The sequence below is a fragment of the Protopterus annectens genome, chromosome 10.part0 (genome assembly GCF_019279795.1).
Source record: "Protopterus annectens isolate FY-2018-M chromosome 10.part0, PAN1.0, whole genome shotgun sequence".
NCBI classification, from domain to species: domain Eukaryota; kingdom Metazoa; phylum Chordata; order Ceratodontiformes; family Protopteridae; genus Protopterus; species Protopterus annectens.
This window is the reverse complement of record NC_056744.1, coordinates 1,136,406,484-1,136,428,105: the sequence shown is the minus strand read 5'-3', so window position 1 is coordinate 1,136,428,105 and position 21,622 is coordinate 1,136,406,484. Positions and strand designations below refer to the sequence as shown.

The window sequence follows — 21,622 nt, the reverse complement described above, 5'->3', positions numbered from 1 at the left end:
TAGCATGTTCTTCATCAAAAAATGATTTCACCCCTCCAGGGAAAAACACTTTCAAGATGGCTGGGTACAGCAGTTTGAATCTCATGCATGCTTTTCGATATTCCATAAATAATGGAATACATTTACTTTTCTTCTGCCTGGTGTACACTGAGTAGTCATTTTCCACAAACACTCTACTATCTCCCACTTTTAGCACTTTATATTTCTGCCACAGTTTTGTCAAAATCAGCTCCTTCTGTCGATATGACTGCATTTTTACTACTAAAAGTCTAGGTTGTTTTTTTACTAATCAGATTTGGAGCATACACACAATGTGCCCTTTCAATTAACAGCTCCTGTTGTGGAATACCAGTCCAATTGCTTATTTGTGCTTTCATAAAATCAATACAGTCTGTTTCTATCAACTTCTCTCGTACAGCATAAAATCTCAGGTTTTGCCTATGTGCTCTGATCTCTAATTCTATTATTTATTTTTAAACATCTCTTCTTGTGCAGTCTCATATTCAGCCAGCCTTTTCTTCATTTCAGCCTCTTAAGTTTTGCAGTTCTGTCATCTTATCTGGATATCTGTTCTTCCATTTTTTCCATCTTTTTATTGTTTGTGTTCATATACTCCTTCAGTGTTTCATTTATTTTAATCAGGTCTATGTGCAGCTGCTTTGTACGCTCCTCTACATTGCTGGAAGTCATGTCTGGAACTTGTAGTGCTTTTTTGCTGAACCTCTCTGTAGTACTCCTCTCAGTCTGTGCGTCTTTCTCACCTTTTGCAGCTGATTTTCCTCCAGATCCTTTATATTTTTTCCTGGCATCCAGGCAGTGCACTTACTAGCCAGTTACTGAAATGTACCCAAAAATCCAGGTCCACTGGCCTTCTTTGTTATGTTTCTGTTTTCAGACTGGGAGAGCCAGGATTAAGCTGTTACTCAATGTGCAGCCATATTGGAATCGCTTCTGAACATAAATGTTGGTTCTACAGAATGCAAAAAGATTAATTTAATGTCTTGCACTGCTGCTAGTGAACAGAACTACTGGATCCTTTCATTAGTTGATTTGAATATTATTATAAGCTGTATACAGTTAAACATCAGTAGTTAGTAAAGATTACACAGGTGTCAAATGAATGCACCAGAAAGATCAGCATCCACCTGACAACATGAAGTAAAGTTGTGTAAAAAGTAAATCGGTCATCACTGACATTACTGTTATTTATAAACATGCAATTTACAAGGATATGAAATACTTAATGGGTATAATAATTAAACAAATACAAATCTGGATACAATACAGATAAACATGTTCAGAAATGTAATTTTCTCACCCATAATAGCTATAAATTTGAATTTATCTGATAAACACATTATTGTACTATATCCATTTAAGAAAACAAGATGTTAATAATGTCCAATAAATACAATGTTAAGTAAGTTAAGTACAAACTGAAACTGCTGAACATATCCATAAATTGTATACATACATGATCAATAATTTTCTTCTTTAGTCAAGAGTGGGAGGGTAAGAGCACACAAGTTGCGACGACCTTCCACTGGGCCAGTAATCAAGAAGCCTCAATAGACACTCACTGAGAGGATAACAGGTACACATACAATATTTCCAGATGTAGCTCTCTGCATTAAGTGTAATTTCCCTTAAGAGCACACAGAGACCACAGTCAGTCCAGGGCTGGTTTCTTACTCTTGCTCAAGATCCCCAATAAGACTCCCCACTGGCACGGATATAGAGTTGAGATCTCAGCTGAGTGACCACACCAAGACCTCTAGCACCCTCTCTGTCCAACCAGTGCTTAGTGTCTCTGCCCAAGTAGCTCACACACACACACACACACACACACACACACACACACACACACACACACACACACACACTCTTTCAGGTTTGATTTACATATACACACCTCAGAAAGGCTGGCACAGATTTACTAACTATGTCCCCTTCTGCCCAGACCATAAGGTAGTTTCCAGTGCCACCAGTCACTCCTTATCAGCTACTTTAAGGCCTTTAACAAAGGATGTCCAAACCTGCAGTGTAATATTAATATTACTACAAATGGTAGCATGACCAAGAGCAAGGCTATCAGGAGTGGCCCACACAGTGTCACCAAATAAATATGCAAGTACTCTGAAAACTTAAGTATCTCTACACAGATCAGCCACAACAAAAGGTTTAAATATATTTAATAATAAATAATAAAAGAACAAGAAAATACTTAGTATATATTCACGGGTCTACTTCACTTGACTGAAAGCTCATTTCACTGAAACTCATTTGATTGAGCACACTTGACTGAAAGCTCACTTCACTGAAAGCTCATTTCACTAAAACTCATTTTGTTGAAAGTTATATGCCCTTTTCCCCATTGTAGTGCAATCCTGGAGTTAGTATATATAGTAAGGGGGGTGCAGCCCCCCCCCACCTATTTTATACATTTTAAACCATATACATGGATACTTACAACTCCAATAAATAACTCTTTTCAGAAGACGACATATACCCAAACTATGTGGGGGGGGGGGCTACGCCCCCCCCTCTTACTATATATACTAACTCCAGGATCACACTACAATGGGGAAAAGGACATATACCTTTCCACAAAATAAGTTTCAGTCAAATGAGTTTTTAGTTATGTGTGCTCAGTCAAATGTGTTTCAGTGAAATGAGCTTTCAGTGAAGTGAAGTAGACCCATATTCATAGTGACATCAGAGTTCAAAACCACTGGAAATATTTAAAATAACAATGCAGTACTGGCTCACGCAAATAAAGAAAAACAGCTAAACTAAACTTTACTATATTCCTGACTGTATCCAAGAGAATTATTCTGTTCTCTAGAAACTTGCTTCATTAGAGGAAGGCAGATGTATGGTGAATGGATCTTGCTGTTGTCAGGTCCAAGGCATAATGCAAAATGCTCTGTCTCACTAAGAGACATCTCAAATTAATATCTAAAATATTACTGCTGGGATAGCTTGCAGAATGACAATTTCTGGTCACCTGACTTCTAGTTCTCAGGCTAAAACCCCAACCCTCCATTGCTAGAATCTGACAGCATTTAGCATCTACCTGTAAAAATATAAAGACAAGGGCTTTTCCTCACATCTTTGGCAGATGCTGGAAGTCATAAATCAACTGCATTTTTGCATGCTTCACATGTAGCAATTAGTTCACTCCAAGGACAAAAAAGAAAGCTTGCTAGCACACTTTGTGTCTCTAGCTGTATTGAAAACTTTATGGCATAGCTGATAAAGTAATTTAATTTCAGATATTTTTTCTAAAGTTTGCTGGACTGAGGTTAACCTCCTGTATTCCAGTTCCCACTATTAAAATATATACATTTAAACAATTACAATAGTACATGTACATTTCTGTTCTCTTCCAGCAGGGCAGACTGTGGTTACATTTCAAACAGCACTTTGCAAATACTTTTTCAACACACACATCTGTAAAAGCACTTTGCTATACACATGACATACAGTTTTAATACATTTGTAACACAAGCATCTTGTATAAACCATTTCAATATTCACCAATGACATATAATTATTTACAAAATTCCAGCTAGCTGTGCTGGCAGTATCTCCGTTTGTCGCACTTCTTCCCCACTTCGAAGACTCAAGCTAGTTTTCCAAGTCACCCTTGAGAAATGTTGCTCAAGAGGGATGAGGCTATCTGGGAATACATAACCCCATTCCCTGTCTTGAGATTCCATCTGCCTTGGAATTGCTGACCACAGTAAAGTGCTGCACTGTCATATCATATGCCTGCAACTTTAGGCTCCACCACACCAAATTGGGATTTGGCTGGCTACCTCCCTGTGTGCCATAGCTCCCCCTCAGACTTCTCCTGCCTTCTACTGCGAATACTTAGCACAATGGCCTCCCTGTCATGGTAAGATTTCAGCATGTTAACACAGTACAGTTTGTGCCCCTGCCTCCTGCCTAGCAGTTCTACCATGTAGTTAACATCACTGACCTTCCTTACCACTTTGAACAATCCCTCCCAAGCTGATTGCAGCTCGTTGTGTCGGACAGGAATGAAAGCTATAACCTGCTGCCCCACGGCATACTCTCTAGAGTGAGCATTTTAGTCATACCAGACCTTGTTCTGCTGTTGGGCTCCTGCCAGGTTCTCCTGGGCAAGCCCATGAGTTCCCTGAGCCTTGCCCTAAGGTTTAGGACATATGCCACAACAGACTCCTTGTGGGATTCACACTCACCCTCCCACTCATTGCGAATCAAATCTAGAGGCCCCCTCACCGTATGCCCATACAGCAACTCAAAAGGTAAGAAATATGTGGAATCCTGGTGCACTTCTCTGTAAGAAAACAACAGATGGGGCAAATATTTGTTCTACTCCCTCTTAAACTGGTCTGCAAATGCCTGTAGTATGGTCTTTAATGTAGAGTTTAATCTCATCACCAAATCACTAGTTTGGGCGTGGTAGGGGTGGTCTTTTTAGGTGCTTCACCCCACAGTGCTTCCACAGACAAGCCAGCAGGTCTGATATGAAATTGGCACCTCTGTCAGTCAGTATTTCTTTTGGGAAACCTACTCTGCTGAAAATCTCTAACAAAGCATTTGCCACCTTTTCTGCCTTGATGGAGGACAGAGCCACTGCCTCAGGGTATCTGGTAGCATAATCTACTACCACTAGGATATACTTCTTCTCTGTGGAACTTGGGGTACTTAAGAGGACCCACAATGTCTACAGCTACCCTCTGAAACAGCTCTTCAATCACAGGCAAAGGAATCAAAGATGCTTTTCTCTTGTCTCCTGCCTTGTCTACTTTTTGGCACTGCTCACAGGTCCTGCAGTATCCTGTTACATCCCTGGAAATCCCAGGCCAATAAAAGTTCTGCATAATATGCCTTGTGGTATGTTTTATGCACATATGGCCTGCAAAGGGAATGTCATGGGCACTACCAACTGCTGTATTACCTCACCTTCTAGCCCTCCCTCAGGGGTACACTCTCTATACAGTAACCCTCTGTCCCAGTATACAGATTCCGCTTTTCCTCGAGAAGCAGGTGCCACCCTAGCTACATCCCTCAAGCCTTGTAATGTAGGGTCTGAGAGCTGAGCCTGTCTCAGCTCTCTCTGTGTAACCCTTCCCAGATACCCTTCCACAGGAAGTCTGGTATCCTCTGAAAGCAGTACCTTACTGTCAGCCTGGGTAATAATACTGAACTCTGCCCTTGCAGTCACTCTGTCAAAGGGAATATCATTACCCACCAACAGATGTGCCTCACCTTCAGTCTCATTGCTACAGAGTAGCTCCCTCTCTGAAGTTACGACCACACCAGTCCTGGCTTCAAGTGTGCAGTCTATGCAGTCTGTCTGGGTCCCCCCAGGGTACCAGACCCACGTGCTTGTCTCCAAGCCTGACTGCATGTAACTGCATGCACACAAAGTACTGCATTATGAAAATAATTCCCTATTAGGAAATCTGCTGGGATAGCCCCAAACACATCTACTTGCTTGCTTCCTTTTCCACCCTCCCAGTCAAGGTGAACCCTAGCCAAATGTATTTGGAATGGCGTCCCTCGTAAAGCTCTGACTGCAATAGACTGCCAAGCAAGTTGTGCTCCTCTTTAACCATTGCAAGCTTCACAATGGTTAGGTCAGAGGCTGTCTCTCTTATCAGTTGCCTGTTTCCCATCTGCTAAGGTAGGCTATAACATCTTGTGGTAGCTTGGTACACTTGTTGTCTCCAGACAACTTACCACTAGCATTCTGTCATTCCCAATTGCTGGCTCCCCCATCTTTTGTTCCCTACCTTGCCTCCATGGACATCTATATGCTACATGGCCCCACTGGTTACATTTAAAACATTTAACCCTTAATCCTGGCCGTGTACCTCAACTAGTGGCTTCCACTGTTACTGGTGGACTCTGTTGAGGCAGTTTAGGCTGTCCACCATGGGGTCCCTTAGACCCCATGTGCAGCACTGGGTACCCCTTTCCTGTGCAGTGATACCCTGCTTGTTAGGTATAGGTCTCCCTTTTTCCCCAACTCATCTGCGGTGTTACATTTCCTATTTACCAACCAGATTCTCATGTTCTCAGGCAAAGTGCTAAGAGCTTGTTCCCTCACCAAAAGGTCTGCCAGCCCTTCAAAAGTGGTGACTTGACACCCACTCACCCACCTATGAAAATAAGTGCTTAAGTCAGCAATATATTCACATACAGTTTCATCTGCCTTGCGTCTGTACTCACAACACTTTTTTTTCTATAAGCTTCAGATGTTAACTTAAAGCATTCCAATAAACAATTTTTAACTGTATTATAATTTAAGCAATCACCAGATGTTAATTTAAGGCATTCCAATAAACAATTTTTAACTGTATTATAATTTAAGCAATCAGTATCAGACAATTTAGAAACAGCAGTTACAGCTTTACCATGGAGTAAGGGGGTCAGGAACCATACACAGAGCTCTTCATCAACATTATACTGTTTACATACCCTTTTAAGCACATGAATAAAACTATCAAAATTATCACCCTCTGTAAATTGTGGAAGAAATTTACAGACCTTTATTGCTTCCGGAGTTCGGTTATGGTTACTCCCTTCCCCATTACCTCCATGACCCTGGTGAAGAGTCAGCATCTCCTTTTCATGATGCCTCTGCCTCTCATTTTCTTCAGCTTCCAGATGTCTCAGTCTCTCTGATGATTCTGCTTCGACCTCCAAATGCAGCAGTGTCTCTGCTGATTCTAGTTCTAAATGTTTGGCCTCCAGTTCAAGTCTCTTTAACTGCAGATGGATTTTTAAGTCATCTGAGACAAAGTTGAACTGTTCATTTTCTGAGAGATGTACATCGCCAAGGCCAGTCTGGTTGTCCTCCTTACTGCTGGCCTGTGATGCAGCTGTGATTAAGGTTGCAATAATTTCTGTTTTAGTCAGATTGGCATGCACCAATCCTTTGGCTTTGCACATTTCAGCCAACTGGCTCCTTGTCAACTTGCCATAATCCTCTGCTGAATTCCTTGCTTGCTCTCCCTGACTAACTAAATTAACAAAAAATTAAATAAAACTATTGTGATATGAAACTCTGAATATCTACCGTGTGGCTTCTTGAGAGTAAAAACATCTTCTTTAGTGACCACTGTTTACAGGCTACAGGAGTTCAGTATCCACACCACTGAATCCCAGTATGTGATGTTATCCCACCACTGACAAACAAATGTATTGTGGATATCCCAACACTGCTCACAAAAACCCCTTATCAGCTACTTTAAAGTTGTTAACAAAGGGTGTCCAATTTTACTGTCTAATATTAATATTAATATTAATATTAATATTAATATTAATATTAATACAAATGGTAGTTTGACCAAGAGCAAGGCTATTAGGAGTGGCCCACGCAGTGTCACCAAATACATATGCAAGTGCTCTCAAAACTTAAACATCTCTACACAGATCAGCCACAATGAAAGGTTTAAATATATTTAATAATTAATAATAAAAGAACAAGAAAATACTCAGTATATATTCACAGTGACATCAGAGTTCAAAACCACAGGAAATATTTAAAATAACGCTGCAGTACAGGCTCACACAAATAAAGAAAAACATCTAAACTAAACTTCACTATATTCCTGGCTGTATCTAAGATAATTATACTGTTCCTTAGAAATTTACTTCATTAGAGCAAGGCAGATGTGTGGTGAATGAATTTTGTTGTTATCAGGCCCAAGACATAATGCAGAATGCTCTGTCTCACTAAGATACTTCTCAAATTAATATCTAGAATATTACTGCTGGGATAGCTTGCAGAATGACATAATTTGTGATCATCTGACTTTTAGCTCCCAGGCCAAACCCCCCATTGCTAGAATCTGGAAGTATTTAGCATCTCCCTGTAAAAATATACAGACAAGAACTTTTCCTCAGATCTTTAGCAGATGCTGGAAGTCAAAACAACTGCATTCCTTCATGCTTCAAATTTAGCAATTAGTTCATTCCAATGATGATACAGAAAGCTTTCTAGCACAGACTCTGTGTCTCTAGCTGCACTGAAAACTTTATGGCATAGCCTATAAAGTAATTTAACTTCAGATATTTTTTTCTAAAGTTTGCTGGAATGAGGTTAACCTCCTGTATTCCAGTTTCCACTGTTACAATATATACATTTAAACAGTTACAATAGTGCATACACATTTCTGTTCTCGTCCAGTAGGGCATGCTGTGGTTAAATGTTAAACAGCACTTTGCAAATACCTTTTCAACACAAATGTCTGTACAAGCAGTTTTATATTTACATGGCATACAGTTCTAATATATTTAAAACATAAGCATTTTGTATAAATCACTTCGATATTCACCAATGACATATAATTTACAAAATTCCAGCTAGCTGTGATGGCAGTAACTTCTTTTGTCACACAAGTAATGGTAGGAATCTGTAAGCTGATATTTTCTGATTTCTAATTTCAGTTTCCACAGGAAGGAAATAGGTAATAGTTTTAAACTAACTCATTAGTAATAATTTGTTCGGAAGGATGGACCATTTTGTGCATATTGTTTGGAGGATTGTACATAAACTTACTACTGTTTTGTTAGAAAGACTGAAACAAATATGCAAAATGTAAATGAGATTGACCCTATAATTTTTTTTTTTGGTATACAAACTTGTGATTTGTGTTTCTGCTCAAGGTGTAATGACATGTGTAAAACCTGCAAATGTGTTCCTTTGTGAAATGTATCAAATATGTATACAAAACATATAAATGTACAATGGATTTGCAAAGAAGAAAATATAAAAGTCGGCGTAAAACGATGGAACAGCACAAGTAACTGCTTTGCTGCAGTACTTCTGTTAACTGCAAGAAGCAAAACGAAAGTTTTTGGCAATTTATTTTCCTATGGAGAAGAGCATTTAGGTTGCAACAAGATTTAAAAGGTCATAAATTAAGATAGACTAACTTTTATAGACACACACACAGATTCAGATTACAAGGGCTGGACTTGTGTCTTACATTATGCATTACATCATGGGATTTTCTAGAAAGGCCATTGGTTCAGTTAAATTTTGAGTGATGGGCTAAAATGCAGAGGTAGCTTAGTAGTGATTTTCATTTGTTCAGTTAGTACTTGTATTTTCTGCCTTTGGACTGTGTTCCAATACTGCAACTCCGCTTTTATTTATGATATGCCTGTTATCTTCTGCAAACTAAGATAGCATAGTCAGCTCCTAGTACTACTTCTAGCCAGATGTAACAAGACAATATTTATCTGGGTTGAGAGATTTTTGTTTTCATGCAACATTTCTGTTCAAAACCTATCTTTCCTTTTCCTTGTGCGATTACATTTCTCTGTATATTTAAGTTTTAAACTGTATTGTTCAGCTTTTTTTAAGCAAAGTATCTTATTCACATAATTTTAAATGTTTATGGCTAATTATTTATATATTTATTAATGGCTATAAGGGTATGTATTACTGTGTGGCAACTAGCTGCTGGTATTTGTCTCTAACATAGCCAGAGCATTCTGTTATAAACTAGCATAAGTTCCATGAATTGTTTTATATTTCAGTTGGCTTATATTTCAAGAGTGGAACAGAATCAGGAATTTTCCAAATATGGTCTGGAATGGTGGTACAAAATCACTTTACATGAGGATAAAGAAGTTGTACTACTGGAGGTTGTTACTAGTCTTTCCTGGAAATTACTCTTTGTGTGTATGTGAATGCAATAGCTTACTTGAATTACAGTTGCTACAGATAAATTAGCACAGAAAAGGCAAAGAACTGAGAGGGAGATGAGAGAGGTACCTAGGAAGTCAAGGCCTAAATATCTGTGTGTGATTGTTTAGTGCAGACCTTATTTGAATGTGGATGGTATGCACCTATACCCAGGGCAGCAGTACATAAGTTCTACAAGCTCTTAAAGCCAGGCATCACTATAATGATTTAAACAGCGTGATTTATATATTATACATTGTATCTTATCTCAAAAAGATTACTTCCACCTTGTATACATGACTTTCCGATTTACAGCATTAGCTGTGAAATACCTATCATTGTACTTTATAATTTCACTGTAAAGCTGTCTCATATCAACAGTTGTATGTTACTTCTCTCAATTTCTCAGAATGTTGTTAAATGTGATAATGCTGTGCATAAGATGTTGGCTTTTGTAACAACAAATTAAATGCTGCTGTGAAATATTACTATATTTACTTTGCTATATATGTAATATTTTGGGTCTACCTGACAACACCGATGTGCTAAAACACCGACAACGAAATCACCGACACCACAAAACCGAAAGTTCAGAAACATGAAACGTCACATACCCGACAAACCACAATCCCGACACTCAACAAACAAAACAAATCCCCTGTCCAAAAAGCACACACACAACACAAGCACACCAAAAACCTTACAAACCTACACTGAACCTTACCTACACAACTATCTATGCACTAACCTTAACCCAAACCCTAACCCTAAGGTCCGTCACTATCGCACACTCACCTAACCCGTGCCCTAACCCTAACTCACTTAACCCGCCCCTATCCCAAACATCTGTCACTATCGCACAATCACCTGACCTGCGCCCTAACCCTAACTCACTTAACCCGCCCCTAACCCTACAGACCGTCGCTATCGCACACTTACCTTACCCGCACCCTAACCCTGACGTCCGTCACTACCACATACATACCCACTAGCGCTCAGTTGACATGTCGGTGTTCTCAGGGTCGGGATTCTCAACTGTCGGTCATCTTTGTTGTCGATCTTCCAGTGTCGGTCTTCTCGTCGTCGGCGTCTCAAGCTTTCAACGTTATCAGGTAGACCCAATATTTCTACTTCTTTGAAAGTAGCTCTCAACCATACCTCTCAGCTATACTGAATTCCTCGGTATTTACCGGTTTTGAGGGCAAAATAATGGGGTGCCATGAATTTCAGAGTGGCCCCTTCAATTCCCGATTTTTTTTTAATTTTAATTTACTACGGCTGACATCATCACTGGGGGTGGCAATTTCAAACTGTGGGTGCCTGAGTGACTCTTTCAGCAGTGCATTGTCCAAACTTCATTTAAATATCTGATAAACCCAATAGTTACACAAGTGGGAAGTACCATTGCAACACTTTGAAGAGCAGAGGTTAATAATTTCTGGGTACATTACAGCTGTTGACAAGTGTACTTAAGATAGTCATAAGGCCTGCAAGAGCATGTATGTGAATTCAGATACCAGCACACACTCAGTGTGCCTGATCGTGTACAGCACTGTTGGCATGGAAGTCACAGGCTGAATGACGCTTAGTACCAGAAAGTAAAAGAAAAGTGGGGAAGGGGGAATGGATGTTATTTTTGTATGGCAGCAAGAAGAAATAGGGGAGGGGATGGGCAGAAGAGCAGCACTGAGTCCAGTTCGGATCTCATGGACAGCCAGTCCATTTTCACACAGGTTCGGAGGGACGAGGTGACCAGCAATATTACAGCAGCAACAAGAAGAGTCCAAGGGTGAGTTTTGCACGATCTAAGTTGTACATAGCATATTATCTGTCAAACCCGAAGGAGAGACACTTCAGTAAATAATTGGAGTGGTTAAGCTAACTGTAATCTACAGTCTGCTGCTTATTTTTTTGCAGTTTATTTTTTCTGTACTTTTGTTAAGGTGATCTCATAGGACGAACGAAAAAAATCAACTTATCTCAGACAGTTGATCACTATTGATAGTCATGCTTTTGCTAACCAATATGAGTTTCAAACTTCACTTCCTTCAGAAATGCATGCTAGTACAGAACCAGTTATTGTACCTACTTTCTGAATTTCTAAGAGTAATATTTAAAGTATGTCCCTCATTTGGGGCCCCATTCATTTTGGCTTTGTCCAGAATTCTTGCGCTGGTTGAGAGGTATGCTTTGAACTCTCCACCATTTATTCTTGCCGTGTGTGTGTGTGTGTGTGTGTGTGTGTGTGTGTGTGTGTGTGTGTTATTAGTGGTCTACAGACTGTCCACTTTTAGCTGGACTGTGTTGTACACCGCACTGGTGACTTGTCATTCCTGTTATGTATGTCATACGTAGCTTGGTATGCTTTTTGCTTTTGTATGATTTCTGATTTTTAGAGTTGGCGTTGAACAGCAGTACTTCTATCCCACTAGTTTAAGATGTAGGTATTTTAATTGCCTGCATAAGGAAATCAGGCTACTTGAATGAAAAGTTCTTATAACTTATACCTGAATTGGCACGCGGATTATGGGGAAGCATGCCTCTCAAATGTACATTTCTAATGTGGTCTTACTTTCATATTCCTCAAAGTACCACAATGAAATAGTCTGTGACAAATTGTTAGATTTTTAAATGGGATTCATTAAAATAACTTTTTATGAGTACAATATAGAACATACTAAGCATCCTATAAGCTTCCAACTCATAGGTATCCCATGTTTTGTTCATTTGTTTCAAATTATAAGAGGAAGTGTTCCGCATTTTTACAGATGGTGGGCTGTGAGCTCTTGGGGCAGCACTGTAACAGACTAGTACTCACCTAACTGTGGCTTGAGTTGGCTCCCCTATTTCCCAAATGATTTTCTCAAGCCAACCCTATGCCTGCTATGCCCGTCCCCCAACTTATATGGTCACTGTCTGCAGTCGCACCATTTTATGAGGAAGGGGGGCAAATTTAGAGAGCTTGTATCTCTGCAATCACTGAGCATAGGTGTTGAATCATTCTTTAAAACTCACCTCCTTAGTTATGAAAAGTAAAAGGCAAAGACATGGGTGAGAGGCTCTTAGTATATGGTCTACCAACTGAGTTGGCATGCACCCATACTTCTCAGCCTCAAAACGCAAACATCTGCACAGCTGAGAGGTATGCATGTACCTCTGCAGATTGTTCTATGTTGCCAAGTTGGGTGGAGGGAGCAGGAGTTAGTGCTAGGGATGCCCAAGCCTGTTTCTCTGTGGTTGTTTTTTTAACATATTGTATCAAGCCATAGCTTGTTCACCCCCTCCCCTTATCCAGAGTTTATTTTACATTTCTATGGTGACAACATCAGTTGTATTCCTTTCTTTGTTGAAGCTGGACAGTTACTTTCTTTTATAGCACAGAATCTGATTTTTTTCTTATCAACTGTCATTATGGCTTCTAGTCAAACTGTGTGTGTGTTTTCATGTTGCTGATTCTTTTTAATGGTTACAAATAATGAAGTCACTTTAGTGAATCTGTTTTGGAGCTTATCTCCCTGGGCCTCTACTGAAAATGGACATATATCCTGCTAGACTAGCCCGGTCAACAAATGTAAAATAAATAAAATAAATAAGTGTGTGGACATTGAGTTTCCATGTTTTCACATTCCTTGAAATGTTCAGGAAAAACATGTGCAGAGAATGCCAGGAATTGGTTGTGTTTTTGAAACAGTGATAAGTGTTCTTTGATTAGAAAAGTTGATAACAGTATCCCAGATTTCATAGTTGAAAATTCTGTTTGTAGCTGTTGCAGTGTGATCTAGAAATGAAATCAGCTACTTAGATAGGTGAAGAGTTCCACTGTTCCAGCCTCAACAGCTTTAGCTGACCAGATAAGTGGATGGGAAACCATAAATTTGTCCCAGGGGGTTACACCTGTGTCCTTCATTGACAGGGGTGACAGGTGCTGACTGAGGTTTCTTTTTTGGGGATACACTCTTGGCTAGGCTTGTAAGGGCCCCAGGGCTACCAGCCTAGTAACTTCCTACGATCCTATGAAAACACAAGTGTGGCATACAGTATTTCGGAGTGATCGGGTCTGATTCTGTTCCACATCTTGTTTCCAACACTGTTATTGCAGCAACAAATATCTGGGGAGAAGTTAACACAGACTGCGGCACAGGGTGAGGAACCTTGGAAGGCACCACAAAACTGATTCAGCAATGTAGACTCTAACATGTCTATACATTCTTCAGCATTAACAAGAAGTGATTTTGCTTGGTTTCTGTCAGAGGGAGGGTAGATAACTGCCTTTTTTCAGTATTAGCATAGCTTTGATACTGATGCTGTATCAAATATATGGTTTGCAGTAATGACGATCATACCTCTCAATCAAAAATAATGGTGGGACTTAGGCCCAAAAATAGGGACAAATTTTAAATATTTCACCTGTAAACTCAGATAGCTGCTAGAATAACAGGTTTTACATTATTATGTATTTTCTGAGGGATACGAAGTCTGAAATTCAAATGGCTTCCATTAATTATTACTTAGTGACTTCAATCTTTATGTTGCTAGCCCACAATTCCATTGGAGTGGGTGGGGTTAACTGATTATGCATGTAAATTTTATGTTAATCAGTGCCCTGATTTTTGGCCAGTTGTTACCTACTTTTCATATGCCTTTGTCCAGATTTTTGATGATTCCAGGTTGAGAGGTATGCTCTCAACTACTGTGAAATATAGCAACATGTATAGTCACTATAAGCATGATTCTAATTTTTGCTTCTGCCCCTGACTTGTTATTTCAAATCTGTTTTTTTGTGCCTTAGCACCCAAGTTAAGACTGAAGAGGGTTCATGGACCAGCCCACCCTACCAGCAATCAAAGAAAGCATAAAATAAGTAAATAAATAATGTGAGAAAGAAAGAGAGAGAGTTAAGTTAAATTAAGTTTACCCTAAATGAGGATCTTGAAGATATTAGCAAAACATTATCGAAGCATTTACCAATGAAAAAGACAGAAGCTGTGCAGATAATATATCACTAACCACATCCTGTCCCCAATGACCATTCTCTCATCGTTTCTGGAAGAAGTACTGTGACATCTGAAGGATATCCAAGAGTCTATCCAAGAGTCTACTTTTTCATCAGGAAGATTAATCTTAGCAGCCTTATTGTTCAAAATCAATGATCTGCAGCATGCCTTTCCCCACCTGATTGTTTGCAACACAAATTATGTTTGCAGCATTCTTAACAGTAACAGTGTCTCTCATTCATTCTTAAGAAAAAAATACTTTGATTGTTGGGAGTGTTCTCAGTCTTTGACACAGGCATATAATACAGTGAAGAAATAGGCTGAAATAATGCTACACAAATTCCCATAAATGTTATTATGCTCTTAATATAATAGGTCCCTTAAATTATCAGACAAACATACCTTCATTTGCTGCCTCTTTTGCTTCAACACTGACCAACAACTTGACGCAACAGCCTAAAAAGAGAAAATGCTGAATTATTTTGCTGGCTAGCACATTTTGTCATAAACTAAGTCTCTGTACTGCTAATATCTTCATCACAACATCAGAGTCAATGAACATTATTCCTAGCAGTAAATGCAACACAAATTTAAATATCTGAAAAACTAAACTTCTGAAGCATCACTACTATCCCAATAGATATCCTCTCCTTCATGGGGACATTCATCCCCACCCCACTCCCCCTTTCACTCCCCATCTAACCCCAAATTCTCTACTCATAGCTCACCTTAATATAAGGAGTGTTAACAATAAAGTAAGCCAACTACACGCACTACTAGATACTCACTCTTTTGATATCCTATGCATAACTGAAACCTGGCTTAAACCTGTTACAAAAGACAATGAAATACTCCCACCTGGTTATAATATCTTAAGATTAGACCGACCCACCAAAAAGGGTGGTGGGGTAGCAATACTGCATAAATCTCATTTACAAATCACTTCTCTACTAATACAACCACCTCTAGACACCAATGTAGAAATTCTTATCTCTAAGCTCCAGCTCAGTGCTACAAAATCCATTTACATAATATGCACCTACATACCCCCAGGCAATAACATCAGCACCCTAAAAAGTATCCTCTGCTGGCTTTCGACATCCTTCCCTCAAGAAACCATTGTACTCGGTGACTTTAATATAGACTGGAACACCTGTGCCACTCTTAAACCTACAGCCCATATAAATCTCTACGGCTTCTCCCAAACTATTACCACCCCCACCAGAATCCATAAACCCAGCGGCAAAGAAAGTATACTAGATTGGATCCTCATCAACAAACACCCCCTCTCTTACAAAGTTGGCATCCTTCCCGACGATATTAGTGACCACTCACTTACCTATTTATCTAGACAAAAATCCTTTATCCCAAATCAAACTCCCTTTAAAATCACCCGCAACACAAAACACTTTGACCCCTTAGCCTTTCAATCTGAACTTCAATCCTGTGACTGGTCACCTTTAAGGCACCTACCACTTGATGAAGCAGTATCCTATTTCAACTCCAAATTCCTACAAATTCTTGAATTCCATGCCCCTTCATGCACTATAAGAATTAGAAGCAAAGCAGCCCCATGGCTTACTAAAGAAACCAGACAACAAATCCTTCAAAGAAACAAAATCTGGTCCAAATGGAGAAACACTAAAGACCCAATCGATCAGCAGTTCTTTAGACAGCTTAGAAATGCCACCAAAAAATCAATAGTTCAGGATAAAAAAAACTATTTCTTGAAACTCCAGAACAAGCACCAAAGTCAACCCAAAACCTTCTGGTCAGGCATAAGCAAACTATGACATCCAGGCCACTCCAAAACACCAACCCCATCTGGTCTCTCTCCAAACTCTCCCATCCAGATAGCGGATGCTTTCAATACATTTTTTTCAGAAACTGTCCAATCTCTAGCTAACACCTTACCACCTATTAACTCTACCCCATCATCCTCCCTAACATCCCTACCATCTACCTTTCACCTAAAACCTATTCCTACCTTTCATCTAAAACCTATTCTTACAACCTACATCTATACTCTACTTCACAAACTTAAACCTTGTACTCCCTCAGCTGATCTCCTACCACCTGAATTCCTTCAAACTGCTGCAAAAGTTCTTGCCTATCCCATTTCTATCCTAATCAATAGAACCATAACTGAAAGCTACATCCCTTCACTCTGGAAAATCTCTCACATAATCCCACTTCACAAGGGTGGTAACGCAACTGAACTCTCCAACTATAGACCTATAGCCCTACTATCACCACTTGCCAAAATCATGGAAAAATGCATACATCAACAATTTCTTGACCACATCCTCCAAAATAATCTACTTGCTGACTGTCAACATGGTTTTAGACCATCCCATAGTACCACCACTGCCCTCCTATCCTTTACGGACTGTATAAATAAACTTTGTAACAATAACATGCTCTCCTCTGCACTATTTATTGACCTATCTAAAGCTTATGATATGGTTAACCATCAAATACTTCTCAACACACTAAATTCATTCTCACTTGACACACAAGCACTACAATGGTTCAAGTCCTACTTGGACAATAGACAGCAGTCTGTCCTGTGGGACAACAACCTATCCAAACATCTCCCTATTACCCTTGGTGTCCCTCAAGGATCAATCCTGGGACCACTACTTTTCTCCATATTCATTAACGACCTTTCCACTATATTACCTCTACCTACCTGCATACAATATGCAGATGACTCCACTTTGATTTGTAAAGCTTCCACCTCATCTGAACTGCACTCCATCACCCAAACTGTATTTAACCAAGTAGAAAACTGGTTTCAACAATGTTGTCTACTCCTAAACGCCAAAAAAACCAAACTCCTACTATAAAATCCACCCCAATTCATTTCTCTATTACATCCATCGATGGCACAATCATAGCTCCTGACCCAACTACGAAACTCTTAGGTGTAATAATTGATAATAACCTCAACTTTGATTCACATATTAATGCTACAGTTAAAACTGTAAACAGAAAACTTGGATCCTTGTATAGGATAAAACCCTTTCTCACCCCAGATGCTAGAGCTACTATTGCCCAGACCCATCTGACCTCCACCCTCCTCTATGCCTCACCTATTTTTACTAATCTTTCCAAAAGCAACCTAAACAAATTGATCACTTCTTATAACAATATTACCAGGTTTGCTACAGGTTCCCCATTTAGAACTCATCACTGTCTAAATCTCAAACTTCTAGGTTGGCTAGAACTTAATAACCAAATTGAATTTCAACAACTCTCCATTACCCATAATATTCTAAACCAGCCTAATAAAACTCCTATTCTCAAAAACCTCATCTCCCCCTACACAAACCTAGCTACCCTTCGATCTGCAAATAAACTACTGGTAACCATTCAGAAATCCCACAATAAGGCAGGTAACTCTCTGTTCTCAAACTCAGTGGGGAAGATTTGGAACAAGCTTCCCAGTAAACTGACATCTCTCTCATCATTACCTCTCTTTAAAAAACAACTAAAAATTCAACTAAAATTACAATGGCTATGTCCATGTACTAACCCAGACTAACCCCCCCCCCCCAGTATTACCTTTTTCTACATCTCCCCTCCACTCACCCACCTTGCTGAATTTAGTAAATTAATCCTCTCACTCCCCTCTTTGTGAATTATCTAAGACTTTTCTCATGGTAAACATTACTGTATTTTTGCCTTGCTAAACATTTGTACTCATCCACAGTAGAATTAAGTTACACTATAAATCAACTTGTTGATGGATATTTTCAAGTTTATGTATTTTGGATTGTTTTTTTTGTTGTTTTTTACTTTTTGTTTGTCTCGTATTTATGTAGATTATAGTGGAGCTTATTTCCCCGGGCCTCTACTGAAAATGGACTTGTATCCAGTTGGACTAGCCCGGTCAACAAATGTAAAATAAATAAAAAAAAAAAAAAATCTGGAAAATGAGGATCCTTCTACATCCTTGAAAGAACTTGCTCTCAAAGAAGCAGAGGTTTCACCTGTGTGTCAGGTAAATGGAATATATGAAAACGAAGATGCCAGAATGTTGTTTCTGACTTGCCGCCTTTTGCTAGAAGTTTGGCTCTGAAAATCTGCCAGCAGAGATGATGACCTCCAAAAAGAATGACCTCCAAAAAGAATTGTCCAATAAACAAAGTGCAATGCTGCTGAATCTGTGGGATCAAATGGTTGAATGTGTAATCCTGGTCATCGTGAAATTCAGATCCAATGGAAGAGAAGGTTCTTCAAAGGTTGCAAAGATGCAGAACTCCTTTATGGATCTGCCTGACTCATCATTGCTGGGTCACCATACTGCCTTCAAGAACATTATGATGGGAAGCAGCAGCTGACACTTGTACCTTTCTCCATGAAATAACTGAGGACAAAATTAAGCAAAAGTCTAAGACAGTTCAAAACTACCTGCAAGCTGACCCAATTGGACTGTAATGGATAATACTTCAACCAACAAGAGAATCTCTTTCACCTGGCAAAGCATGATTTTATGGTGAAAGATTTTCTGGTAGCTTTAATCACTTCTGACACCTCAGCCAGAGATCAAACAGGATTATAGGGTCTAGAAAACAGCCATGTCCTGTGATGGAACGGATTGTCATCTCAAATGGATTTCACTGGCTGCCTCTTCTCTGGCAGCATGAGACAACAAGGATACATTTTTTTCTGCTCTGGATTTTGTGATGAGATACAGAGTTAGAGAGAATGAATGAAAGGCATTGATAAAACACTTTTCCACACCATGGAAACTTTACCTGCTGTGAGCTTCCTCTGCCTTTTTTACTGAACAAAAGACAGGAAAAAAAGCATGTTCTGACTTTAGAACAAGTTGATCTCCAGACTGGCCCAAACCATGCACAAATTATAGGTTCATAGGTTCATAGATTAGTACTAGGCTAACTGCTCTTGCGAGCCATTTTAAGCCTAGCCTCATAGCCATTTTAAGCCTAGCCAATTATCCCTTGTGAGACTCAAACCCTGCACCTTGTGTTTATAAGGCAAACACCTTAACCATTAGGCCACCCTCCCAACCCTTATAAACCTAAACCTCCAAAACAGGACAGGACAGGACAGGACAGGATTACGGAACCAGCTCAGTAAATCTACTAGCTCATTTACTTCACCTGGAATGTGCACCACTGAAACAGAGATATCATGTCTACAACCCACTGCCAGACACGTGTCACCTCCAAGCATGGGCAAAAGGGGTAAGATGGCATCACCCCTTGCTTGCTTAGTTTCTGTATGATCACTGATTCTTGTAATGAATGAAGAGAGAGACCTTGGAAGGATGGAAGGAGCCAAGGTGAGCTCCATATCACACCAGTGAGGCAATATGGTTTTGCTGCAGGGATGGGTATGATCTGCCCATGTAGGGTTTGACATCAGGGTTTCTTGGATATGACTGGACTTCTGAGATGAGCCTTTTCTTGGGGATGAAGTAAAAACTTTAAGATGTGGCCATTCAAGACCATGCACGGGTTACTGTCAATGGCTATATAAGCAATGGCAAAGAGGGAGATTCACATCCCATGCATGAACTTCAACAAGACTTTGGGATGCAGCTCCTGAACTTGCAATTCTGTCTTCAGGTGACTGTCAGCTATACTGCAAAAGCAATACCATATTATGCTCGAGTGCCTTCCTTGCCCTGCATGGAGTTTTCTTCTTCTATGAGGTTAGATAAGTGCAGAAAAAGAAAAAAAGGCAGAGGTGACTGAAAGGGATATGTGCAGTTGCACAGTACTGGAAAAGTCCTGTTTCATCTTCAAGAAGTCACCCAACAGGTTCTGTCAAGGCTTGCTGAATAAAAGCACTCCCTTAAAGAAGCATTCAGGATCTACTGTCTGAGCAACATCTTGATGAAGGACAATCTTAGAAAGACCATCTTGCACAGACACATGTCCGAGCCTGCTTTTGTTACCACAACATCAGCATAATCAAAATTAATGTAAGTTAAAAAATGCTTTTAAAGAGCCTGGTCCAATAAGGAGGGCTGGAATGTGGAGAGATGACACAAATAGATAAGACATCCAAGTCAATGTAGCAGAAAAGAATATTCTCTTGCCTACCCAGTCCATAACTTTATACTCCCTTGTATGGTGACATTGTGGAAAAGCATTAAGGCATCTGGGCTCTGTGCTGCACTGAAGAGATCATGCAAGTGTGTGTTCAACAAAATCTAGTCAGGATCTTACTTCACGTGCCAGTTGACTTACAAAGTGCATCTTTATTGTGAGTTACCACAGCACAGTTCATGTGCTCCTAAACTGGATAAATAGCATTCCTTGTAACGGAGTCCATAAGGAGATGGCAAATCTCCTTTTCCTTTTTTCATCAGAAACCAATAAGGCATTTCCAAGGAAGAAATGAGGATAGCTCATGAAGGCCTTTACTTCTCGGGGGGGGGGGGGGGGCATAGATTGAGAAGAAGGGCTCACTGCTGTTATATGTCTAAAGGGTAACAGCCTCCAGGTCCTTATTAAAGCTAAGCAAGTACATAGTTTCCCATCTTCACTCTTTTCAGAAAGGGCTATTTTATGCAAGAGCAATGTACACTGGAAACAGCATAAGCAAAGCTTGCAATATGTATTTGCAGACAGTAAGCCAGTGTTAGGTGTGTACCTGCTGAACGTTGTATGAGGACATGAGAGGCCTTTACTAAGCTCAGTTCTGCTAAAGGGTGCACTCCTGCAAACAACTGGAAGTATATGGCTTCTAATAATGGCCGTAGAGGGGAAAGACTCATTAAATACTCTTCAGCTTGGGTCATCAGGCTCTGCTGAACATGAGAAGCCAGGATGGAAAATACTTGATTCTAAGTATAACCAATTAGCCATGATCAGATAAATGATGGGGCTCTTTGAGTTCAAGCCAGCTGCAAAAATTCTCAAACCAAATTGACTAGAGAAAAGGAGGTATC

The 21,622-nt window shown here is 39.7% G+C and overlaps 1 protein-coding gene across 3 annotated transcripts in view; it reads right to left on the bottom strand.

Annotated features, from left to right (window-relative positions):
* The window catches only part of MIGA1 (mitoguardin 1), a 1,154,615-nt gene that overhangs the window by 28,367 nt on the left and 1,104,626 nt on the right, over positions 1 to 21,622 (bottom strand). For 2 of the 3 annotated variants that reach the window (XM_044085860.1, XM_044085861.1), the window contains one exon: positions 15,094 to 15,147. The exons of the other annotated variant lie outside the window; for it this stretch is intronic. In XM_044085860.1, coding sequence (XP_043941795.1) covers positions 15,094 to 15,147 — 54 coding nt within the window. The remainder of the gene's footprint in view (positions 1 to 15,093; positions 15,148 to 21,622) is intronic. 3 annotated transcript variants of the gene reach the window in all.